This window comes from Fusarium graminearum, chromosome 4, assembly GCF_000240135.3.
Source record: "Fusarium graminearum PH-1 chromosome 4, whole genome shotgun sequence".
NCBI classification, from domain to species: Eukaryota; Fungi; Ascomycota; class Sordariomycetes; order Hypocreales; family Nectriaceae; genus Fusarium; species Fusarium graminearum.
This window is the reverse complement of record NC_026477.1, coordinates 4,577,124-4,602,584: the sequence shown is the minus strand read 5'-3', so window position 1 is coordinate 4,602,584 and position 25,461 is coordinate 4,577,124. Positions and strand designations below refer to the sequence as shown.

Genomic DNA, 25,461 nt, shown 5'->3' with positions numbered 1-25,461 from the left:
TGTTGAGGTGCTGAGGAGGTTGGTTGTGGTCGTCCCCCAGTAGTTGCAAGTCTCCCCGTAATTACAACTGGACTCACTAAGTGATCAATAACAGCCTGATTCACGGATAGTGCAGTGATCTGGACTGCTAATAATCACATGGTACACACATAAAAGATTGGTTCACTATTCTAACTCATTGTATCTAACCTATCGCTGTAACACATACCAGTCAACTCTTTACTTCCTGGAACAATTTATAGAGTTACGTCGCTACCCTACATACGATAAACCCACACTCTCAGAGACACATAAGAACATTTTGTACAAAACAATATAGATATATCTCAATTAAGCAGCTTGTGGCACGGTACGTCGTGTCACTGCAGTACTTCCTTCAGCTGCTGTACTGGTCCCAGTACCTGTGCTTGGACCTGGAGGAGCTGGATTCTGCGAAGCTTTCGAAGTAAGAGGCGATCTAAGCTGCAAGTACCCCTCAGTTGCAACATAAGGACCCTTTTGGAATCCGGGCTTTGTCAAGTCACCCCTCTTGTCGATAGCAAAGGAGTTGAAAGTTGGCTGGGAGTCATCGACAACAACAGGCATGGGAAGAGATTCTGCCGGTGGCAGTGGTGCTGGACCATGTACCTTGGGCTTAGGTCTAACATAAGGCTGCAACCAATTCCACTCACCCGCACCCAACGGGGGAAGGCCAAGAGAAATGGGCGGGATGTCTCGCCAGTTCGTCTGGTTGAGTTCCCGATCCTTATCATATCCAGGTAAATCATTGATGGCCAAGTTGAGTGGACCTGCATGGAAGAAGGCAGTCATGCTGTTCATCGCCTGCTGCCAAGTCCATGGTGGTAACTGGAGTGCTTGAGGTGGGAGGAAGGACGAGTAGCCGTGCACGCCCGTGAAAGGATCTATCAGGGCACCATAGACTTGAAGCTTGTTGTTACGCTCGTTTTGATAGTAGCCAGGCGTCTTGCGAGGTGCAGGCGAGTTTTGATCTGCTGGGCGGACAGGGGATATGTAGTGAGGTTTGAAGCGAGGGTACGTATCCGTTGTAAGCATAGACAGAGGTAATCCTAATGGAACCTTCTTCTCATCGCCTGGCTTGGTCTCAGCCAAGGCAAAGAACGTGTTGATGTGGGTCAAGTCGAGCTCCTTATATGCTGAGTCTGGCGTCGAGGGTGATGATAGATCAAAGTAGCCTACAAGCCCATCGTACTGACTGTCTCTATCACCGAGTCGGACTTGGAACTCATACACTGGTGCCTTTGGTTGCGCATCATTCTTGGTCAGATATCGCTCTGGGAATGGGTTCTGAGTATCAGCTTGGCAATCCAATGGTGGGCCATCGAGTTCAAGTGACCAGCCCATATTGACAAGCGCAACTGGTCTGCCAACGATTGAGTTAAGGAACTGCGCGTATGCACTGGGTGTTGCTGCAAGATTATCCTGCGCCGTTGTGATCATGTGCCAGAATTTTGCGAGATACTTTGGGTCTGCGAGCTCCTTGATAAGCGCGTCCATCTGAGCATAAGACTTTGAATTCTCAGGCAACTTTGGATCGCGAGCAAAGGGAATCCACTTGGGCTGGACACTAGCTCCCAGGGGACCTCCGAAGCGCACCTCGCGATAGAAGGTGCCATCTGGAAGGAAGAATTGGATGCCATAGTCGGCATAGTTGACAATTAACCAGCCCCAAACTGGATTCTCCCACTCGGAAGTTGGACGCCATGGTGCACGTGTAGCGCCTTCAAGATCAGAGTACATATCCGGGTCATCGTCTACAGAACGTACGACGAATTCAGCATTGAGTCTGACGTTCTGGTTGATCTGTGGAGGGACCTGTATATACTCGCATTGCCCTTCTTTCGCCTTCTGGATTGTGTTGGCATACACCTCGTCATTCTGTTTGATCACCTGCGGCTCGTAAAAGTCGCTAATGCTCGGGTACAAAGAAGACGGGTTGGTGAGACGGGGGATGGGGTCTATGGCTGCCAGTGACTGTCCAAACTTGTCGACAATGTTGAATTTGCGGAAGCGCATCTGCCCGTGCGTGACTGGTTTGAAGGGACAGAAGTTGTTATTGATAAGATTGACCATCTTGGCATACGGAGTCAGAGCAGACTGGCCCTCAATCAATGGCACCGTGTCGGCTGTAAAACCAGCGTCATCAAATAAAGCAGCCTTGATGGTGTCCAAAATCTCATCGCCTTTCTGGTCCAGACTCTTATTCAGTGGCTTCACATGACTGCCCTGCGACAGAGTGAGGATCCCATCTGTCATGCCAGAGAGTGGTGCGGACAAGTACGAAAGCTGGCTGAGGTTATCCAAGATCCACTTGCGCTTTTCAGCTTCTAGAGCCTTTTGCTTCTCTGGATCCGTCTCCTTGGGATAGAAAATGACCTTTGGAGTACTGCTGAAGAGCTGTGCCACCTTGGCCTGGAGCGAGAAGCTTGGCTGCGGCAGAATCAGAACGCGACCGGAGAGGACACGCTGGTCTGGCTTGGCAGGGAGCTGCTCCCACAGAGGAACCTGAGTGGCTTTGTCTTTATCCCCTGGCTTGTACAGAGAAACACCATATCGCGCCATGGGGTTAGCACAAAGACGGGCTGTCTGATCATCCAATGTCCAGTGTTCAAAGGGAATGTGTGTGTATTCAACCTCCCACTCCGCAAACAGAGGAAACCCTTTAGGAAAATATCAGTGTGGCTGCACTTTGTTTTGATGGGGAAAGAAGAAGGGATTGTACTCACATGGTTGCTTGTCTCCCCAATCATCCCTCCACTGCTTACTAGTGCCTTCAGTGTCACGATGAGGTGTTTTGTCATCGTGAAACTGAGGATAGGCCTTACCATTAGGCGCATCCGTAGTCTCAAAGCGGGATTCCAGTGTATAGAACTCGTTCAGTAGCGTGTTCATGACAGAAGATACATCTTTGGACTCTTTTGAAAGAGATGCTGACACAAGTTGTTGGAAGGAGACTAATCTGTCCGAGTCGGGGACAGGGGCGCCATAGTCTTCAGGTTGCAAGACCTGCGCTGCCAGCCTGACATTGACCTTTTCTACAAAGTCGATTGACCAGCCGCTTTCGATTCCTCCCACGAGTATCGTAGGGTCTCGTGAACGATAAAAGAAAGGGGATGCTCCAGTCTTGGCCAACTTGAGCAATGGGTCCTTGAGCCCATTCGTGGTGTCGGTCTGCAGTGCACCCATGACCACTTTGAGTGCTGAGATCTGGGCAACAAGAGGGGTGACCTTTTCTTTTGACTTGGCAGCCTTGTCCTTGGCTACGTCGGAATTGTCAAGACTTGTGGCATCACTGACATATTTCCACCAGAGAGAGAATAAGTCCCATTGACGCTGGGCAATCAGACGTTTCACTGCGTCGAGTTGGGTTTGCTGGTGGTTCAATGTCCACAATGCTAGCTTGGTTTTCGCGTCGGGTTCTTTGACATTGCCATCTTTTGCTGCGACCCCGCCTACTCCTTTGCCATCATCTTCGGCTGAGAGATGGAAGTAGGTTCCACCAGGAGAACGATGGAAGTTCCAGTTGTAAATGGTGTCTTTTGCCTCCCTCTGGCCCTCAACACCATCATCTCTTGCGTGCAACAGGGAGTAAAGAGACAGGATATCTTCCTCGAGCTTTTTCACAGTGTCTTCAGGCGTCTCTCCGCTTTCTGGCTTTGTCTTGTCACTCCTTCTTGAGGTGCAATAAGAGATGAGGGCGTCCATTGGTGTTGTACCCACGGATACGGCTGGTAACTTCTGGTTTCTCAGAGTACGAGAAAACTCATCAGCTGGTGTAAGCTTCCCAAGAAGCTCGCCAGGCTTTTTTTCGAAATCGTACTTGACGTTGTACATGGCTCCGTGGCATACCAGACGTGATGGGCTTGTATCAGATAGCCAGGTGGTTCGGGAGTTTGGGTGCTGGGCAAATGGCTGTAGGTTCATAGAGAGCGACTCCAGGATATCTTGATGCTTCACCGAGGACGTGTTCCAGAAGGGATCAACGGTCTCATCATAGTGCCATCCAATTAGATAGTAACTTGCCTCAGCATGCGAGAGGTAGGAGACCTTTTTCTCATTGTCCATGTACTGGAAATTATCCAGCATGCTAAAGACATTCGAGTTATGCATCTGGAAGTCTGCAAATAGCTGGTTTCCACTGAGTAGAAGGCTGATGTTGGGAGGATCTCCCGATCGACCCTCGCCTGACACTTTGCCCCAGTCTTCTAGGGTCGTCTTCCGACCGATGAATACCTCTGCTTGCTCTTCAATGTCGGCCTTGGTACCATCTTTCGCTCCCACCACAAACGGAGACACGTCTGTCTGGAGATCGAAGTCGAGAGGGATATCCGAAAGCGCCCACTGATGGTCGCTCTCAATGACCCAGGCAGAATACTCTTGGAACGCGCCTTCAGGTGGAGTTGGGGCAAGCGTTTCCAAGTTCAGCTTTCGAACCACCAGCCAGCGTGTAGGTGGCTGTATCATGTCCTTCGAGGGAGGTTGCGGCTTAGGTGCGGACTTATCGCTGTCTGTAGCCGGAGCAGAAGCTGCGACTGTAGACTTTGGAGCGATGCGATAGTAGCGTGGGAGCGTCCAGTGCAGATACACGCCGCAACGACTGTTCATGAGCTTTGGTGATGGTCCGCCAAAGTCAGTCATCCTCGTGTTCATACTCGCAGGAGCCGCAGCATGGAGGTCGACATGGTTCTGTACATCGCTCTGGATGAGGAAATCTCGAAGCCGGAGGAAAGTATAGTTGGGCTGCGTGATGGGTGCGATAAGGGAGTCCTTGTTTTCCACCTTGCCGTCGCCGCACACTGCAGAGTTGAGAACGAAAGCATCCAGCTGGATAGGGACCAGAACAGGCCCCTGAAGCACTGGATCTTCATTTGAAGGCATGATGCGAATTGCTTAGGAAGATTTGACTGTTGCAAATACGGCTTGAGGAAGAAGCCTCGTTGCTCAGAATAGGGTAGGAGCCGGGCAACACTGAAGTTGGATTTGAGATCTTGACTGATACTACCGTTGAGATGAGCGTCAAACTCTCACAATTGGTAGTGGACAACGACTGCTGCTTGTCTGTGGCAACCTACCATGCTACCAGGTCTTCGTTCTACGATCCTTGACTTTCGATCATCGCCCCTCGCGAGACGAATGTGATCTACAAACAAAATCTGCACCGTAATGCTCCATGCATCATTCGGCCTCATCTGGATAAACTAGCATCCACACTAGACACCGTCACATCTGTGTCACTTCATCCGGGAACCTCCCACTCCCTCCATGGCAAAAGCCATCTTCTGCAGCTTCACAACGCTTGTGGGGCTACACTGATATGTGAGACATACTCGTTGCAAATCGCTTAGCTCGAGCGACTGTTCCGATTGGTCAACTGTCACGTCACATCACATTGTTCGAATGAGACAACTATATTCTTGATGTCTTGGTTTAGAGCCCAACGATATATCAACTGCATGCCGCTACTGATTGAAAGTGAGGGGAAGGCATACGATGCATGTACCGGTACGTCTTGAGTGTTGTTCAGTTTGGAATGTATCTGATCAACGCTTCTTGAAGACACGCCCACCCCTGCTTGTAGTCCACAATGTCTCTAACCCCAGCAACTCTATCACCATGCATATCAGCCAGCCACAAAACAGCCCAGCCGTGGACACCTTCTGACCAGATTGGGAGAGCGGCATATCAAAATCTTGATCCGCTTTATGCCGCTGCAGCCTTTCAGCTCTGTGATATCAAGCCACAAGATATGTGCTTGCTGTCACAATCCGACCAGGGCATCTGCAACATGAATTGATGTGTGCATCTCCCAATTTGGCGATCAATCAGGAAACGCCACGGCTCTGGGTTGACTGCTTGGCCAGGTTAGGGCCATTCCCTCTGTGTGAGCAAATCTGGATACGCATGTCTCCCATTGTTGCCAAGCAGAACGGTCAGTTCCAGTGGCCATAGCTGTTCGATGACAGAGTCTGTCGCTGATACCACCAAACAGACACAAGCTGATACGGATGCCCGCCACTCAAGCGCATGGGCTGAGATGTCTGTATCTCCTCGAAACGTCCCGTTAACTCAGGAGGCCTGGTATCATCACCGCTGAACTCACCACTAGGAATCTCTACTATTGCCATTTTTAGTTCCAATTGACGACTTCACCGGTAGGAACTATGGGGAAATACAGACTCTACGCAGACGGTGCACAACAGTCGCCACAACCCGGTGACGAAACCAGCACTCTGGAAAAGGGCACACCTTTCGACAACTTTGTCACTTTGCTTCAAGACCAAGTCCTCATCCTGACAGGCAAGCCTGACTCTAACAATACCTCCAAAGTCGACAGCGATGATAACATTATTCAATGGTTCAAACGCATCGACGAAGGGCCCGATATATCCGTCACTTTCACCGGTGCCCAGACCCCTCACACTCCCAAAAGCTTTCAGATCAATCTGGTAACACCATGGGCGATGCAATTCACTTCCACCGTGGATGATCTCCAACAGGCCTTTCCAGGAACATATGGGCAACTGTCAGAGGGAGGTCTTGCCACTGACGGCAAATGGCTTGTATGTGCTTTGTCCAAGACAATTCAACCCTGGAGTACAACCGTCACGGAGCTTTTTGACTGCGCCTGTATTCCCGGCAGGAAAGACTACGTTCCAAAGGCCCTTCTGGGTCTGGCTGTGACACTTCAGCAGAACAATGGCACTCGAAATGCAATTTGGTTCGGACCGTCCAGCACCTCGCCGCAGACTGTCATACGCCTCCAGTTCAAAGTCGACGCAATATCGGAGCTGCAAAATCTGATCGGAGGTATCCTCAAGGGACTCACAGTCGAGTCGGCAGACGTTATCTGCAAGCAAGACTGGGCTCTTGCTGAGACTACTGATGGCAAGAAAGCGGTTGGTGCTGGCAATGTCATGTTCACCACCAGCTGTTCCATCTCGACCGGTGATACCACGACACCAAAGGTTCTTTTCAATACTGCCATCGAGATCTCGGAAACGGCAATGACTTTGACATTCATCATTCAGTCACCCAAGAAAAGTACCACACCTCAAGGCGCATCGACGGCCTCTGACGATATCAAAACGCCAGGATTTCTGGCTATCGTGGAGTGGCTTTCCGGCCTTGTGTCAGAGGATCTCAAAGGCTTCATGACCGAGGTTTTGATGAAGGATGCTATTGCTTCTCAGATATGTCTACGACGATTAGTTGTTATACTTGATACAACGGGAAAGTCTGGTCCAATTCTTGACTACGTCAGCCTTGATGTGGAGATATCGACGACTGCATTTGGTCAGCCCCCAGACGAGCAGCCGAAGCAGCCAATCTTATTCCTACTATCCTACACATGGAGCAAACGGAATGGCGGAGCAGGAACAATTAAAGGATCTTTTTGGAATGGTAAGTCTGGATAGCTCGACGTCGCCGTGAAAGAATACAGCCGCTGACATGGTCAATCGTAGAATTTGCTCCACCGACACCATGGAGTCTCGCTCCTCTGCTAGAGGACTGGGAAGTTCTGACTCCAGAGACAGAGCTTCAACCTGCCAAAGTCATTGATCTTCGCTACATTATCCCCGGAAAGACAATCGACAGTATTCCCGACACTATACCGTCGCAGATAAGCCGAGCATATCTCAGTCTCTCAAAGACAGACTTTGCGTTAGGGGGAACTATCAAGGCGGCAGATAAGTCTGATGAGCAAACCACCAAAGCTTCCGTTCCCCAACCTTACCTGGGTGAGGTCAAACTAGACGCATCATACAGCTGGGAAAAGAAGTCCAAATTTTCTCTTGAGCTGGGAATTGTTGCTGGGCTGAGCGCCAGCGCATCATCCCCACCTGAGCTTGACACCGCGGCGACTCTCACTGGTAGCTTGAAGTACAAGTCCACAAAGGGGGAGGATGATCCGACTGTGAAGGACAGTAGCACCAAAGACGCAACTGATACCTCTCCAGACACTGGTGCTGTCGTTCCCAGTGGCCAAGGCAGTGGTGCTTTAGTGGCGAAAGACGATGACAATGACTCGAGGGAATGGGAACTTAGTGCAACACTTGAGAATCTCTTTGCGGCTTCCTTGGTTGAGTTCTTCGACCCTGATGTTGGCAAGCATGTCATCCCGTTGATTGAATCAATAGTCATCGACCATCTTGGCGTTACATACAAGTACTCAAAGACAGGAGACAAAGCTTCTGCCAGCGAGTTTACCATTGATGGAAACATCCGCGTGGCCTCTATTGTACTAAAGCTTGACTTCTGGCATAAAGGTTCTGGTAACTGGGGCTTCAGCACAACTCTCAATCCCCAAGACGAAGAGTGCACATTAGGCGACGTGATTCACTCCATGCTCAGCGATACCGGTGAGTTGGATCTGCCCTCATTCGTTGCCGAAATGAAGTTGGTGACAAAGGGTTCGGATGTGCTTGGGCTTCGCGTTGGGGAAAACACGCCGCCTGCCAAGGAAGAAGATGATAAGTCAACTGCAGCTGCAGGTCCAGAATCAGGCACAGGCGGTTCGGATGGAGAGGCTGCAGATCCCGTCAAGTTCTTCTACCTGATCGCATCGATCAATATCGGTGGACTGGGATTCACATTTGCCCAGATTCACAGTTCTGATTGGGAACCCAAAGCACCGTCAAAACGCTTGTTCAGAGCCAAGGTTGACCTTACAATACTACCGACAATTCATGTTGACCTGATCGGAGATCTCAAACTCCCGCTGGATGACATGTACTACATCTGGTCACAGGACAAGGGTCTTCCCCAGCCCGAAGACTCCAGATCAGAGCCTCGCAAGGGAGGGTTCACACGCGCCGATCTGGAGCAGCTGAACAGTATCAAGCCCTTTGATGGTGACACCATATTGGTAAAGGACAAGTTCAGCAAGAAAGACCCTGCCGATCTTATGATAGCGGCAGGATCTTACTTTGGTATCATTGGTGTTGACTCGTCCGGCGAGAAGTCCTGTATCTTGGGCTATGACTTTAAGGGCTCTAGCAAGAAGAAATCAGGAGAGTCTGATGACAAACCAGAAAGCGTTGAAGGCTCTCCCACAGATAAAGATACTGCTGGAGAGAAGCCGAAGTCGCCTGATGGAGATAAAGACTCAGGCCCAGACAACCCCAGTGCTCATGCTCCCCTCAAGAAGAAAGCAGGCCCGTTGTCAGTCAGCAATGTTGGTCTCAAGTACAAGAGCCAGACTCTCAGCGTCATTTTGGATGCTAGCTTTGATCTGGGCCCCTTGGCGTTCGAATTGCTCAGCTTCAGCATCGATCTAAAGATCAAAACGCTTGATAGTCTCAAGGATGTTGGTGTGAGCTTCACTCTTGATGGCATGTCAGCGGCCTTTGACAAGCCTCCATTGACCATCGCTGGAACTTTCCGCCGTGGAAAGACTGCCGATATCAAATATTACGCCGGCGGCCTCATTATAAGCTACATACCGTACCAGTTCATGGCTGCAGGGTTCTACGGAGAGGTGGAGAAGGAAGGAGAGGAAACGTATACCTCTGTCTTTGTCTTTGCCAAGCTCGACGGTCCGCTCGTGTCGCTCGGCTTTGCCGACATTACAGGCCTCACTGGAGGTTTTGGGTACAATTCGTCGGCACGTATGCCTGCAATCGAAGATGTCGTCAAGTATCCCCTTGTCGCACCCATCAGTCTCAAGGACGCCAACAGTGCGCTTGAGGCGTTGAAGACTTTAACGGACCCGGGACAAGGAGGCTGGTTCTCGCCCGCGAAGAAGACATACTGGGCCGCGGCGGGTCTCAAGGTCGATGCATTCCAGATGGTCTCCATAGACGCTGTGGTGTTAGTGCAGTTTGGAAATGGGTCTGTCAAGCTCGCCATCTTTGCCGTCGCAGTTGCGGATATCCCCTCTGCCAAAGCACCTGTTAAACTCGCACATGTAGAGCTCGGAATGGCTCTCACTGTTGACCCAGACTACGGTCTTCTCAAGATCGAAGCCCAGCTTGCCCCTGGATCCTACATCCTGGCAGAAGACTGTCATCTCACTGGCGGTATGGCGCTTGTCTATTGGTTTGACGGTCCCCATGCCGACAAGAGCCGAGTTGGCGATTTTGTCTTTACCCTCGGAGGCTACCACGAGGCTATGGTTGTGCCTCCGGGTTGGCCTAGTCCTCCACGACTTGGGATAAGCTGGAGTCTAGGCTCTCATCTCAGCGTCTCAGGACAGGCCTACTTTGCGGTGACCCCAAAGGTTTGCATGGCAGGAGCCCGTCTCCATGCTAGTTTCTCCGCTGGGCCTATCTCAGCTTGGTTTGATGCCTTTGCCGATTTCCTCATCAACTACAAGCCGTTCCACTTCATCGGTCATGTCAGTATCGCTGTGGGTGTCAGTTTCAACATTGACTTCCTCTTTATCCACACGCACATTTCAGTCGAGATCGGTGCTGAACTCACTCTCTGGGGTCCGCCGCTCGCTGGAACAGTCCACGTGGATCTGTGGGTTGCTTCATTCAGCATCGACTTTGGTGCTGCACAGGGCAGTGTCGAGGACGTCGACCTATACCAATTCTACCTGCTCGTACTCCCGGCAAGTCTGCGCCAGGCTTCTGGTCTCAATCCAGATCAGGAAAAGGCCAAAGCTCCCCGTCCTGCCAACGAGGGTCACAATTTCGTTGCGACATCTGGACTGATCAATAACGACGAAGACCCAAAGAAGCCCAATAATGCACCATGGGTCGTCAAGAGTGGTTTGTTTTGCTTTGTTGCCGAGTGTAAGATGCCTGTTAGTAATGTCCAACTCGTCACTGGTAAAGACGAACATGGGGACGAGACAACGACACCAGTCGAGTTCAAAAACCCCGATGGGTCTATCACCTCTCCGCCGGACATTTATAGTAAGCCGATGCTGTTGAGTGCTCCTATGATGTCTACTTTTACCATTGATTATACCCAAGCTGGTGTCGATGCAGATGAGACGAACTGGCAAATGGAAATGGTATGGAATGCTATGCCGACGGGACTTTGGGCACAGTGTAAGTCACATTCTCGTTTGTTTCTATGTGACAATGGTTAACCTTCATTATCAGATCAATCAAGCACCGATCCATCCCTACCTAGCACTGGCACGGGTCAGCTCCTGGACCAAAAGTCCGGTTCTACCCCTTTGATGATGGGTCTTCGTGTTATCGCACCCAAGCCCACTCTTTCTCAAGATCCATACCCTGTATTCGACGTCGCAGATGCCAGCCTCGTCGAGCTTACCGCGGAGAAACATTTTGAGAAACCCAAGGACTCCAATGCGAAACTGTTTGCACCGCAACCATCGTTCGAGGATCAGTTACCAACTGAGCCGAAACCGACAGATGAAGCTATTCAGAAAGCGATTAAAGATCAATACGAGGCCGTATTGGAAGCTTGGAAGGCACCGGCGTGGGAAGCAACGGATGTGAAGGCATTTGTGAATCTGTGGGAGAGTTCGCTGAAGTGGGATGTCGCTGCTGGGTTTAACAGTGGCTCTACTGGTGGTTTAGCTGATATTGCAGCAATTCCAGAGAAGACGAAGGAACAGTTCATGGATATATATATGGCTCCTCCGTTGCTTTCCGCTGCGGTAGTTGCTTGAGGGGGAGGAAATGGATATGGTATATCAGTTTGTATATGATGCGGTCGCATGTAGTTAAGTCGGTGAGGGTCAACGTGTCCACAGTGTTGTGTGGTTCTGTCTTTTCTTTTCTTTTTGCCTATTTAATACAAACTAGTATTCTTCCATCGTGTTGTCAAGCCACTGTCTACTGGTGTATCCTGGTTTATCTACAGTAGACATATATTGTCGAATAGAAGTAAGATCTTCCACGTACGACCATAGCTCGCAGAAAATACGGGATCCCGTCAAGTTCTTTCGTTCTAAGACGATGCCTGAGCTTTCTAGGGTCACAGCCTCTGATTTCAGAGACATGAATCCTCATTTTTCGGAGGCCTACTAGCAATCAAGCATCCAATCAGAAGCTATATATACAATAAGGGCTTTTAGACCGTCGGGCAAGAGTATCTTCTAGATGAGAACAGCACCTCTCAGAATGGCTTGCGGTAAACAGTGTAATTGATACCAAACACATAAGTACCGCAACAGCATTGAACAAGGATCGATGACGCAGTAAATCTCGCGGCGACTGTTTTCGTAAAGAGGGGAATACTTCTAATCCATTTGGAGAATTGGAATTGCATTGGCGCTCCTGGAGCCCCCAGCCCTGTGCATTGGACTGGACTGAATCCGACCTCGAAATCCAGTCCTGTCTAATCCAACAGGGTCACTGGCGATGAGTGAGATGCCATGAAGGTTATGATGGCCTTCTTCCCTTTACAGAACTGGTCGAAACCGGCTGAAAGATGGCTTGAGCGACCGTCAATCCCTAGCATCCAGGAGGTGTCATTCTTTACCTACAATGAGCAGTATACTTATTGAAATACTGGATCCATTAAAGCCTGCCTCAATATTTGTCCATCAGTTTTCGGTAGGCTTGATGATCCAACCTACTAGTAGGCTGTACTTTGAGTACCAGTTTGCCAGGCGGTAGGTCGCCTTAACCACCATGGCTAAGGTGACAATATCCGTTATAAACCCGGTTTCCTCAAAGTTGTAGATATCGATATCGTCGTTGCCATACTTGGCCCTCGCGTTCCGCACAAGCTCGAGCCAAACCAGAATCTTGTTAGGAGCTTTATATAAAGCTCTTCGGTAATGGCAGATGCGATTGAAACGGGTTTGAAGATGTAGTTGCCGCATGACAAATTTTCTAGCCTCTAGCTTGCCAACTTTCTCTGCAGCACGCTCTGCGAGCAGCAAATTATCCATATCTCCCACCTTACATAGCCTTGGCGGGAACCCTCGCGTGTTCAAATCGAGGATATATTCAACAATGTCCTCTTCTTTCAAGTCAGTAACTTCCGAGCGTGGGGTGTAATATCGCGGCGCAACGAACGACCTTTCATTCTAGCGCGCAATGACAACTCGGGCAAAGATTGAATCTTTACCGCTTGGTTTGCGCTAACTTCTGATTTCTTTGAATAGCTTGGACAGCCAAGAGGACCCGTCTTTCAGTTGAACTAGATTCTATATTGTACGGTTGAATGGCAGGATAGCACAATAAAATGAGACGTGTCGGGAGAAAAATCCGCCGCTCGCTTACGAACCAAGTTACGTTATATCAAGACTACGAAGGTTTTTAACATTTTGAATTTATCTATTATCTGTTAATAGTGTTCTGAGTCTGAGATCGTGACTTGTTCCTAGATGAGCGCCCGAAGCCCCTTTTCCGTGGTACCAAGGCTCTAACTCTTAATGGGCCAGGGAAACAAGATGTCTCGAAGACTCTCATAATTTTCGGGTTTAATCAATACCCAGCCCTGGCAAGTTGTATCTCAGATGATGCCGACGAGGTCACCTCTTCGTCTGCGACAGACTTGGTCGTTATAGCCGAGTTTCCATCGTAGCTTTCGAAATCTCGATCCCGATCCGGCCAATGCTGGCCACGCTGGACGATGATTTCTGTGGTCCGCACTATCGCCGTTGTATCACGTTCCTGATCTCCGTCGTTCCCTCCAATGTCAATGTGTGACTCACTCAACCACTGGACAGCCCATCTTGAACTGCCTGCACCGTCCGCCACGAAAGTATCTAACGTCACGCCAGCCGTCTCCCCGATGCGATTGCGCGTGTAGGAGCTACCCAGTGTAGAACTCTGCGCCAACTCCACTAGTTTATCGAGGATGCTGAATTCCACCTTTAACTTGATACTGTACACCAGCGGCTTGTAGGCTGTTTGCACGACGTAGTAGTTCGCGAACTCGAGAGCCACCACGCTAATGTCAAGGAAGATGACAATAATGTTGACGTAGATGAGGTGGTTCATCACGCGTTTCGGTCCAGCCCCCTCTCTAATGTCCTTCTCAGACTTGAGGAGTTTCATGGACTCCCAGATGTAAAGGCCAGAGATGATGGTTTCTTGAACGAAGAAGACGGTCAACTGAAGCTTCTCGTAGACAAAATATATGTGCAGGAAAGGTCCTGGATTCGCTGAATTTGAACCGTACACCAAGATAACGACCAGAATATGCAAAACGATGGCACTAAAAACGATCATGGCCAAAACAGCGCGCAGAACAGTCTGGTTCTGCCTAACAATATGCAGCCGGGAATAGAGCACGACGGACTGGCCGGTGACCATTGTGCACCATCCGATGACGATTAGAGTGGCGTATAAGTTACTGACGTCTATCAAAGCAAGATGCTTTAGGAGATAGCCGATTGCGTTCGGCGCGATTCCCCATGTCGCAATAAGAAAACTCCAGAAGTAAAGACCGCTTCGCTTCTTGAAGGTGCCGAAAATGACGAAATTCAGCTCCAGAACGTTGTATAGCGCGATGCTAATGAATACAATGATAACGTGAGTTACCAAGCCTTAGCAGAGTCCCTTCTAGACAGGGCATTCTCTTTGTAGGGATTTGTGGAAAGCACTACCTGTTCATGCGCCAAGCGGGGCAAGCTGGCCGGCTGGGGACTCGTATTTTCTTCGTCTTGGCAGTCAACCTCTTCGCCGCACTATCGTTCTGTCTTCGGACCATATTATCTGAAAGATTTGTCTATTTTGACCAGAATAGCCCTCCTATTCTGGTAATGCTTTATACAGAAGATTTTCCATATGCCTATCAGTGATGGCACCATGTACTTGACAAGCGAGCCGGTAAAATATATGGATTTGAATTTCATTCCTTACCTAAGTCCTAATCTTTACGAAGCCATGAAATTTGCAAACAAAGCCTAAATTTTTATTTGGTAAATCGCGAGAAAGAAATATGTTAGAGACGATTGGCAAAACTCTCATATGACCTGATCACCTCTCGGGCGGCTTTGAGGTTGGCCATGGATGCTATAAAGACGTTGGACGCAAATATGCTCTTTTTCATGATCGGACTGCCCCGTGCTTTTGGGACGAGTCTGGCAAGCTAAGTTGGCTCGTCTAGGGACCTCGGGATCGCATAAGCCAACAGATAATAAACTCTCAGCGGAGCAAATGCTCAGCAACGAAAGCTAAACCCGAAAGGTTGTGGCCTTTGTCTCTCTGTAGCTGCTTAGAGTTCGTTAGCTCCGGGGTTCAGGAAATAACTCAGACAAAATTTGCCCCTCAATCCCAAGCGTTAGCAAAGTGGGGGATGAGACAATTGCTTATTCAGTTCAAGCCCAGCTTCCCCTAAATAGCGAGTCATCAATAGGGGTATAGAATTTAGAGGCATTATAGCTAATATCTATTGCATGCAACTTACCAGGGAAAATAAGCAAAGGCCCTAAAACTGACATAATACTATAAAACACTCTTAATATACCTATAAGGATTAAACATGTAATAGTCTCAGGGTAGCAATTAGGTAGATTAATAATAGCCTCTTAATTCGTAACAAGACTGAAGCTTGCCGCTTCAATCTTGTGAAGCGATTTCCTGTAGAAACCTCCTCGAGTGGGGCTAGATAAAAACCCGAAGTTATTCCGAATGTGGTGGGTTCGAACCCCATTGCACTTTCGCAATCGGCGACTAATAAGCGGACGGGTACTGTCAAACATTGGGGTGAATTATGTATTCTCATTGTCCCTCCTCTGATCGTTGGGTAAGAACCATATTCTACCTGTTCAGTAATGACCTATCAAAGAGGTTGTTACAGTGCTGAGACGGCTCTCTGAATGGTAGCTTGGTCCTCCCGTTAGCCAGACTGTCGTAGGGTAGGCATGACCTTCACGACCTCAGGAACAACAGTAATCCAACTTCGGCCCTGCAGTAGATGCACTAAATAAAGCTCTATGCAGGGTGTCTGTGCCGCATTATAGATCCCGCCTAGCAGTGAAGATCCCACCAAACACTACGGACAGCTTCTATCCAGCACGCACTCATACAACATCCTTAGTTTAGGTTTCTTTGAGGTACTGTGTTTTTTACACTTCTCAATGGTGCACTCGACAAAACATCACATGCAAAATCTCGTCCAGCGCTACCAGCAGTTTCTAGCTTCTGCTCAGCACTAGATACAGCTCTTGCCCAGCACGGGCGCTTACATCTAATTCATGAGACTTGGTGACCAAGTCACCAAGTGTATTTAAGCATGGATGTGAGCCGTGTTGGTTGTGCCTGGCCCATCTGCTAACCTAAGCAAGCCCAATGTGCAGGGGGCTTGAAACTCGGGTTATTACAGCACAGATTCCCCTGTAAATCCACTCTCAAGAAATTACAAGGCTTCCTTACTATTGTTTTATGTGCCCCCCCCCCCCAAAAACAAAAGTCACCTCATAAACGCCTGATAACGGTCAAGCCAGTACCGCCCCTATATACAGGCTCGCCATGGCTGAAGTAGCTGGATTGGCTCTGGGTATCGCTGGCATCGCTGGCACAATCGATGTTTGCATTAAGTGAGTTTGGTCTGTCGCCAGTTTGTTATGGCAGACGTTTGATTACATGCCCTTACTCATTGTCCCAGATGCGGCAAATATCTGGTCCAAGCCTGCAAAGATTATGACCAGACTGACGTTATAGTCAACGAACTATGCGTGAGGATTGAAATCTGCTGGTCGCGAATTGCGAGCCAGCTAGAAATTGTCAAAGAACTCGAGCACGGTTTGAATTACGACGATCAGAAGCTCCAGACACGAATCCTGAGTATCCTCCGATCGAAACTTGAAGCTGCCATCGGAGCCATCTCAAAGTCTGAGAAGTATGGGTCATCAAAACGCGTCAAAGCCTTGAATTTTCTCAGTCTACGAGAGACTCTCGAAAGCACTGTAGCAGATCTTGAATCGTGGCAGCAGCGATTTGAACCTTCATGGTTCCAGGTCATCAAAACAGCTCCCCCAGCTGTCGATCAAGTGCTCCAAAACAGTCCAAAAGTCGGAGGTCGAAATCGGGAGGAACCAGCTTACGAGGGTTTAAAATTTCGTCAAGCTTTCGGTGAGAACCGGTCGGATCTTCTTGCAGAGAAGGTACTTGCGACTCTAGAAACAGCACCTATCCCACATTGCAACGCAGTCTTCGCCACTAAGAAAGAGGATAACAAACGATTCATCCTTGACTCTGTCTCCTCAACAAGCGTTACATTGAGGGATGCTCGACAACTTGCATCGCGTCTCAGAGACTCAAACCCTTTTACTTTTGGAACGCTGAAATGCAGAGGGATTGTGCGGCTACCCAAGAAAGAATCCCTAGTGTTTGTTTTTAGACTTCCAGACGGTTACGATAAAGTTCAAAGCTGTAGGCAGCTCCTTCTTTCAGGTTATATGCCTCACTCGCTCACCATGCGACTAAAGATTGCTCGTCAGCTGGTAACCGCTGTCTACTACATTCACCTTTACGAATTTGTTCACAAAAGCATTACCCCTGAGACTATACTGCTTTTGAGGCATTCCGAGCAGACAAATAATGATTTGTTGGTGTGTTTGGTTGGATTTCAGCTCCTTCGACACGTTGAGACACCAACGAACACTTCCAAAGCAAACCAGAAGGACTCTGTCTATCAACATCCATCTCGAGCAAGTGGTGCTGAGGTTACGTTTGTCATGCAGCACGACATCTACAGTCTTGGTGTTTGCCTTCTCGAGATTGGCCTGTGGCAGTCGATTGTTCACTACGATTCAGGCAATCCACAGATATCAAGAAATCTGCGGGATCTTGACCCGGAAGCTATCAAAGAGCGACTGATCTCTTTGAGCCGAAACGAATTGAGAGTTACTATGGGCGACATATACAGCAAGGTAGTCGAGACTTGCTTAACCTGTCTGGATGAGGGTAACACGGAGTTTGGTGATCCTCGTGATTTTGAGGATGATTGTGGGGTTGAAGTCGGCTCGCGATATGTAAAAAAGATCGTGGAAGTGATGAGTGTTATCAATTACTAGGATTTAAAGTTGAAGAGAGACGAGAGGAACCGTAGAAACATCTCCAGTGTCAATGTTATATGCGTCGCATCAAGTATGAGTGACCATTATGCAGCTAGTGATACATCCAGGTAAAATATTGCAGGATTGAGCTTTAGTAAGCCTTTTTCACTTCTTCTCCCATACAAGGGCTGAGGAAGAAAGAAAAGGAACAATGGCAGCAAAATTCTGACCTGATACCGTCTGGTAGTAAGAAAGACAACAAGAAGCAAATAAGTTATCATGAGTTATCATGTTCATTTCAGCTGGCCCCTCAAGTCAGCCTAGCCCCTCTCTCATGTCATGCAAACAAAAGGGGCGACCTAGAACCAACAGATATAACAACAGCATAGCTGCAGGCATGTAACGGAAAAACAAATGACGCGTAGCAGCTGACCCTGTACCAGTCAAAAACTACATGACTCAGGACAACCATTTTCAACCTTGGACGCTTTTTTCGCGTCACATAGCTTTCTTTTGGCCCACTTCACCAGTCGACTCAAGACGTGGTGACAGCAACATCCCGATATGCAGAGTCTAATAGACGAAAATCTATCCGAAATTATTCGAGACTACAAACTGAAAACGTATTACGAAGGTAATCTCACTGTCCACCTGCACAATGATCCAGACACGCCTCCATCAGCTCCACAACGGCGCGAGCGTTGGAAGAAGATTCGCACAATAGGCCAAGGTGGTCAGAGCGAGGTTGTTCTAGAGACTTGTGTCGATGGCGGTCGACGTTTTACTGAACGCGCCGTAAAGAAGATCCGATTACAAGGAGGTGACCCAAAGCGACGTTACGAGAGTGAGCTTGGAGCCATCGTGAAATTCTCCCATGACAGAGTATGTTGGCCATATACTCGTCTTGCCTTGTCTTGTCTATATTTGAAAAACTGATAATGTTAGTATTCGAAATACTTTGTGAAGTTGCTAGGATGGTTCGCATCATCGACCAAGCTATACATGGCCATGGAATATTTTCCAGCAGGAGATTTGTACAGCTACGTTCGCAAACATCAGGGCTTACCCGAAGAAGATTGTCGTCAGATCACCTGTCAGCTTCTGTCAGCTATCGCAGCCATGCATACGGAAGGATTTGCCCATCGCGACATAAAACCCCAAGTAAGAATAACGAACATGGTTTTAAGGGAGGATGGCTAACTTATTCCACAGAATATTCTAATCTACAGCCACCCACACCCCGACACCCAAGGTTCATGGTGGGTCAAGCTAGGTGATTTCGGCATCAGCAAAAGGATCGGTGTAGATCCTAACATCACCACTTCATCGGTCGGCACTATGCTCTACATGGCACCTGAGCTTTTTCATGTAAACTCTTCCGAAATACTTACTAGCGACTATCGAGAGGCAGATTTATGGTCCTTGGGGATTACTATTTTCTTCATACTGACAAACGCCGTTCCATTTCAAACCCCTGCCTCCACGATAAAGTTTGCTCAGAACTCGGGGGAGCCTTTCCCTCGCGCTTTTCTGGAGCATTATGGCGTAACTGAAGAAGGCCAAGCTTTTATTCGCGAGACGTTGAGGCCCGAGCCGGGGACAAGATCGAACTTCGCCATGGCGATGGATCATGCTTGGATCCAGGCTTTATTTCCAAGTGCTCCAGAATCTGGCACACAAAGTCGGTATGCTTGAAGATTTATTCATTCAGAAATGGTAGCTAATCACCATAGACCTTCGACAATATCTTCCAGGAGAAGCTCCATGGATGACGATGGCGTTACACAAGGTGCCACAACAGAGATTTCCACACTATCTTCCCAGCCAGTATCACAAGGGCAGTATGATGAGAGACACTGTGCGTCTAATCCACCAAGACAACAGGCTCCATCACAGGGAAGTTTTGAGACTGCAACAGTAAATGAGGCAACTGCAGATGTCTATACTGGGACACGTAACCGCCCGTTTGCGGAAAACAAGTCTGAAACGTTATTGAACATCAAACGGCTACATGATGCAGCCCGTCGAGGACGTGTCAACGACGTCAAAATGCTTCTCGATCAAGGGGTTAGTCCTGCTGCGTTTTACAATGGTAAATCACCATTACACACATCTGCTATGTGTGGCAATATAGAATCAACGCGGCTATTGCTTGAGAAGGGTGCTGATATTGAAGCAAAAGATAGAATCGGCAGTACAGCACTGCTTATAGCTGTAATATTTTCTAAGCATAAGATTCTCAATCTATTGCTTGAGAAGGGTGCTGATATTGAAGCAAAAGATAAAAACGGCTGGACAGCACTGCTTATAGCTGCAAGATATTCTAAGCATGAGATTCTTGAGCTATTGCTTGAGAAGGGTGCTGATATTGAAGCAAAAAGTAAAGCCGGCTGGACAGCACTGCTTATAGCTGCAACATTTTCTAAGCATAAGATTCTCAATCTATTGCTTGAGAAGGGTGCTGATATTGAAGCAAAAGATAAAAACGGCTGGACAGCACTGCTTATAGCTGCAACATTTTCTAAGCATAAGATTCTCAATCTATTGCTTGAGAAGGGTGCTGATATTGAAGCAAAAGATAAAAACGGCTGGACAGCACTGCTTATAGCTGTAATATCTTCTGAGCATGAGATTCTTGAGCTATTGCTTGAGAAGGGCGCTAATGTTAATGCAAGAGACGAGTCTGGCAGAACATCCCTCACCTTGGCTCAGATATACAATGAAAAGCCCGTGGTAGGTGTTTTGCTACGACATGGAGCTATGAATTAGCATTGGTATACTATACTCCGGAGGGAGCTTAACTTCTATCCGTTTGTTTTATTAAATGTCTTGAAATTCAATACTCATAGCAATCTCCAATTTTAAGTACTAAGTTAAATTATTACATTACTATAACTAACTATAATAACTAAAATAGTCCGAGTTTCATTCTTAACTTAATTATTAATATTTTCATATATTACTAGTAAGCTAACTCAAGGTATAAAAGGAGACAGCAGTTAGTGCTTTTACGACAGAAGTAAAAGGGTATTTACAAGCTGTTCTTCAAATCAGTTTTCAAGTATAGAAATATTACTCAATAAAATTAGATGCATCTTGATTCTCGTTGACCGCTATATGGCAACTTGCCACCAAAATTAGGACATAGACCAGTTTAATGGCCCCGGCAAGTTCACAGTCTCAGCATGGCAAACGAGGTGCCGGCTTCGTAGGGCAATACTCGGCATTGTCATGTGGAGTCGTATAAAGCAAGAGCCATTGCTGACATATGATATCTATCCTTGCGGAAGACTTAAGGATCAAATGCAAGATAAACAATCTGTAAACATAAGGAGTAACAATATATTTTTCAAGTCGATAAGCATAAAGCTTCTAGTGATAACCTCAAATTGTCACTCAATGAATATCTTTGATACGATACGAATATGGCTTAGCGTAATTCTGTGAAACATTGATGTGCGTTTTGATGTACACATTGTATAATATTATACAAATAGGTAATTATAACGGAGGAGTATTTAAGATGGCATATGGTAAGGTCTGTATGCTCTTGGTAGCAGCAAGCATAAACTAGGCCCTGGGGATAGGTAAGGATTCTATTAGTAAGCCTTCCCGACGCCCGTATGCAGCAACTTGCAGCAGGTTGGGTTACATGATTGGCGAGGAAATTCATAATAAGGCAACTGCTCCTCAGGTGCGAGGCAAATGGCGTGTGTGAGCAGCTACATTGGCGTTTGTCGCGGTAAGTAGGGCGGAGAGAATGTATTCTTTCCTAGAGGATGGCAGACGAAGGAAAACGTCAGCTAATGGGATGACATTGCAATTGGATTGTCGCCCGGTTAATGCCAACAGGTGGTGCCGCTCATCTTGTCTACGTTGTAACATTAGGCAAATGGACAATGGTTCAAGTTCTTATTTCTTACCGCCGAGTCGCACGACAAGTTTGGTATCTTTAGGCAGCAAAAGCAAATTATGCAGGGCTTTTCCTTACCCTAGTGCTACAGCTCATCAAAGATACATACTGCCAGTTATCCACGAGCCTAGGCATGGAAATGCATTATCTTCAGTGTTAATCTCCAGGCCTGATGAAGGTACGGAGATGGAATTGACATCTTTTAATAAACATAGTAATAGTAATATTTAATATTAATCCTGTAATCTAAGTGTTCAAAGGAATTTTGCCGTGTATGTGAGCTGCGGGTTTATCATAGGCTGCCTTGGTCCAGATGCAGAAGTGGTACCTGTTCCATCTTAGCTAGTAAATAAAGTGAGGCAAGAGGCGAGGCTAAGTAAAGCGCACGTCTATACGTATCAGTATAAGGAAAAGGTATAGAAGGTTGAGGTCAAGAGAAAGCATAAAGCGTTAAAAGGAAACTGGACGGTAATATTACAAGTTCTAAAATTCCGATTGTAAATTTAATTTTACTTGAATATAATCAATCGTTAGCGCTTCTATGATCGAAATTAAGAGCTTGACACTAACGGCAGCATGAATTTAGTATATAAGTGGGAACTAGGGCTGCGTGAAGGGAGGTGTGGAAGTAAAGCCAAGGTAGGTAAATTGCCGTTATTGCAACTGGAATCGTCTCCGACAGGAGATGCTACGGTTAATAACGGTGACAGGAAGATAACGGCAGTAGATACCACAAGAACATAGAAGCCGATCTTCGGAGCAGTTTTGTACTGATCGATCACGATTTCTGGTGCCCGGATACATGTCGGCAAGTCTCATTTTTGAGAGGTAAGAGCAGCTTGGCTATTGAATTCTCCCCGTTCGCTCTCCCATAGTCAAGCTGCGAAGCGCTGGATTAGTAGTTGAGTCGGTGACGACCAGCGAATCCCCGGTGTTGTATGTTTTTGTCGGTCTTGACGGACGGACGGCTTTGCTTTTTTTTTTTTTTTTTTGATTATCGAGAGGTTATCCTGAAATGATAAACAGTATGTCCGTTGAAGATTGATGTATCAAGTCCTTGGCTCGGCTCTGCCGTGATTCAATCTGTTACGTCCGCAATAGTGGACAGCAATAACCAGCATAGTGCAAAATGTTTTAAACAATTTCTATAGAATGCTCCTTCCCAGGACATGTTACTACGATGTTATCTTAGCTTACAATATATTACAGTCTTGACTATGAAAGCCATCAAACTTGGATTCCTGATTGCAAGTCCAAATCAAGGTACCCGTGAGACATTGCAAGTGGAGCAGCGTTCATTATCTCCAGGCTGCTAGATTGTAAATCAAGAGGATTGCGTGAGCACTTATGAATTCCGCTGTCGTGGATGATTCTATCTCTTGACGATACCTTTTTCCTCCAATAACAACGCTTCGATCTCTGGGGTCTAGCGTAGTCGTCAAGTATTAATCAGCCTGGACGGAACACTACCTCAATTCGGATCATACGTGCCGTGCTGTACTAACATGGTGCATAATAAAGGCCTTTTAATGTGAACGCTGCTTGACGCTAATTGTGTTTTAATTGGCTAGCGATTGAACAATATTAGTGATGACTGTGTTTGCGACACCCAGTGACTCAATTACGCGGTCTGTAACGACGCCCATGTTAGTGCCAGGCAATGCAGTCGGGTCAGATCAAGCCGATGACCAGTATTACGCAGAATTAGTGAGTCACTTGCCTTGGTCAATCACGACAACTCATCGAGAAAAGTGCAGATACTTATTCAGGCAGAAAGTATATAACAAGGCCGAATAAAATTAACATGTCAGATCACATCGTCAATATGGAGCCTCCCTACACCCAAAGAACCGGCGTCCCTCTCCAGACACGCCCGGTACTTAGCCCACTCGATCCATCAGCCCTACAGAGCCTTAATTATATCTTACCCCCAAAGAAAAATGGCTTGACTATTCATATTCAGCATCACTACGCATCAAAACGCTATCGCCCTGGCTCTATAGTTATGGGCACTGTTATCATCAAGCCCAAGAAGCAAACTCCTTTCACCAGCATCTCAATAAAGTTTGTTTGCGACTCCAGTGTTGAGCGCCCCAACGCCACTCTATTGTTTGAGACATGGCATCGATTACTTGATCTGCAAATGCCGATTGAGCAGGCGATATTACCAGCCAATAAAGTTCTTCAGCCAAATGAGACTTACACCGTTCCCTTTTACTTTGTCCTTCCCACTACCCTCGGTACAGAGGCTTGCTCACATAACGTCATATGGCGAGAAACACGCGAAATGCACTCGCATCTTCCACCCAGTGTCACCGGCTGGGAAAGTGATGCGATGATCCCAAGGGGTGTGCGCGTTGACTACGGCGTTGTTGCCCAGGTCTGGGACTCGGCCAACCCTGAGTATGCCAAGATGGAGGCCAAAGAGACCATTCAGTTCTTGCCAGGTCATATCCGACACTCGCATCTGAAGATCTCTACAGAAAATAGAAATTTCAAGTTTGGGTCGTCTAAACATCTCAAATCCGGTGTCTTTGGTCGCTCTTGGGGTGAAATCACATTATGCGCAGACCAACCTACTGCAATTGTTCTCGACTCGAGTGGAAAGAGTTTTCATCCTACAACGGTGGTAACATCTCTCAGATTGAATTTGTGCAATCATGAGACTAGTCTGCCGCAAATATGCAGTGTATCTGCAAAGATAGAGTCAGAAACATGGTCACAGGACGAGCCCATGCAACAGCTGCCTCACATCGTCAACGCGAGAGACTGTTACAATAGCTCCGAGACTCTGCTGAAGAAGACGGAAATTGGATTGAGCTGGGAGAAAGATTCACCAAAGCAGACAGACAATGTTGTCACTGAGACCCGCGAGACATTCAGCAGCCATATCAAGATACCCATTACGAATTTTGCGAGCAATAAGAAAATGTTTTTGCCTACTTTTTATTCTTGCCTGATCGCCAGGACATACCAACTACATCTAACTGTTAATGTTGCATCAGCAACTCTAAAGCTGGTACTGCCGGTTCAGCTGACAGTGGAGGAGCAGAAAGGTGATGTGCAGCCTGACGCCGAGGATATTGGGTTCCCGGAGAGCAGTGTGAGGTATTCCAGTTCACTGCCGTCATACATCGAGTCGGAGAGGAGGCATTCACAGCCTGAGCAGTAATCCATTAAAATGAGTAATAAAATTAAACTTTATTATTAAAATATTTTTAAAATTGTTATCTTATGCCTAGAAGTACTAAAATAAGTCCTATCGTTCTCAATAATACAGATTCTCACCTGCACTATAATGATCAGGTGTAGTGTAACAGGCGAAGGTTTCTGCGAGATAAACTAGTCCATACTGGTTTATATTAGCAGAGTCATAAAGCGTTATCACTAAGCGTTACGAAATATTATATCTCTTAATAGTAAATAGAGTAGGTTAAGCGTATTTAGGTAAAGAAGTCTTATTAATAGCTAGTAAGCTACTGTACTAACTAATGCTATAAGCAAGTCGAATAAAGTCCGTTCGACTTATATAGGGTAGGTCTATCTTAATTGGGTAAAAAAGGTGGGTACCTTATCTCACGTGCATGGGGATCAGTTAGGTCGTAACAAGAGTTACAAAGAAGATCCAATTATTAAAAAGTAATTTTGA

The 25,461-nt window shown here is 47.3% G+C and overlaps 7 protein-coding genes and 1 non-coding gene across 8 annotated transcripts; 5 read left to right on the top strand and 3 right to left on the bottom strand.

Moving 5' to 3' along the window:
• Positions 1 to 180: 180 nt before the first annotated feature.
• On the bottom strand, positions 181 to 4,896 carry FGSG_07821 (uncharacterized protein; the record flags this gene model as incomplete). The annotated part of the gene is made up of 2 exons (XM_011329344.1): positions 181 to 2,678; positions 2,745 to 4,896. The coding sequence occupies 2 exons, from the start codon at positions 4,894 to 4,896 to the stop codon at positions 331 to 333; spliced, it is 4,500 nt and encodes a 1,499-aa protein (XP_011327646.1). The 3' UTR covers positions 181 to 330.
• A 1,023-nt stretch (positions 4,897 to 5,919) lies between these two features.
• On the top strand, positions 5,920 to 11,608 carry FGSG_07820 (uncharacterized protein; the record flags this gene model as incomplete). The annotated part of the gene is made up of 5 exons (XM_011329343.1): positions 5,920 to 5,947; positions 6,150 to 6,170; positions 6,205 to 7,419; positions 7,482 to 11,018; positions 11,073 to 11,608. 5 exons carry the CDS (start codon positions 5,920 to 5,922, stop codon positions 11,606 to 11,608), a joined length of 5,337 nt encoding a protein of 1,778 aa, XP_011327645.1.
• Positions 11,609 to 12,279: 671 nt separating this feature from the next.
• Positions 12,280 to 12,838, bottom strand: FGSG_07819 (uncharacterized protein; the record flags this gene model as incomplete). The annotated part of the gene is made up of 2 exons (XM_011329342.1): positions 12,280 to 12,423; positions 12,521 to 12,838. The coding sequence occupies 2 exons, from the start codon at positions 12,836 to 12,838 to the stop codon at positions 12,280 to 12,282; spliced, it is 462 nt and encodes a 153-aa protein (XP_011327644.1).
• Positions 12,839 to 13,376: 538 nt separating this feature from the next.
• FGSG_07818 (uncharacterized protein) lies at positions 13,377 to 14,607 on the bottom strand (the record flags this gene model as incomplete). The annotated part of the gene is made up of 2 exons (XM_011329341.1): positions 13,377 to 14,409; positions 14,504 to 14,607. 2 exons carry the CDS (start codon positions 14,605 to 14,607, stop codon positions 13,377 to 13,379), a joined length of 1,137 nt encoding a protein of 378 aa, XP_011327643.1.
• A 1,763-nt stretch (positions 14,608 to 16,370) lies between these two features.
• Positions 16,371 to 17,917, top strand: FGSG_07817 (uncharacterized protein; the record flags this gene model as incomplete). Its single annotated transcript, XM_011329340.1, has 3 exons — positions 16,371 to 16,438; positions 16,507 to 17,452; positions 17,522 to 17,917. The coding sequence occupies 3 exons, from the start codon at positions 16,371 to 16,373 to the stop codon at positions 17,915 to 17,917; spliced, it is 1,410 nt and encodes a 469-aa protein (XP_011327642.1).
• Positions 17,918 to 18,463: 546 nt separating this feature from the next.
• On the top strand, positions 18,464 to 20,834 carry FGSG_07816 (uncharacterized protein; the record flags this gene model as incomplete). The annotated part of the gene is made up of 6 exons (XM_011329339.1): positions 18,464 to 18,781; positions 18,845 to 19,060; positions 19,112 to 19,584; positions 19,654 to 19,991; positions 20,034 to 20,632; positions 20,817 to 20,834. 6 exons carry the CDS (start codon positions 18,464 to 18,466, stop codon positions 20,832 to 20,834), a joined length of 1,962 nt encoding a protein of 653 aa, XP_011327641.1.
• A 1,803-nt stretch (positions 20,835 to 22,637) lies between these two features.
• Positions 22,638 to 22,755, top strand: FGSG_20042. The gene has a single exon (XR_893043.1). It is a non-coding gene; the product is annotated as a 5S ribosomal RNA (ribosomal RNA).
• An 882-nt stretch (positions 22,756 to 23,637) lies between these two features.
• Positions 23,638 to 25,020, top strand: FGSG_07815 (uncharacterized protein; the record flags this gene model as incomplete). The annotated part of the gene is made up of 1 exon (XM_011329338.1): positions 23,638 to 25,020. The coding sequence occupies one exon, from the start codon at positions 23,638 to 23,640 to the stop codon at positions 24,982 to 24,984; it is 1,347 nt and encodes a 448-aa protein (XP_011327640.1). The 3' UTR covers positions 24,985 to 25,020.
• Positions 25,021 to 25,461: the final 441 nt, after the last annotated feature.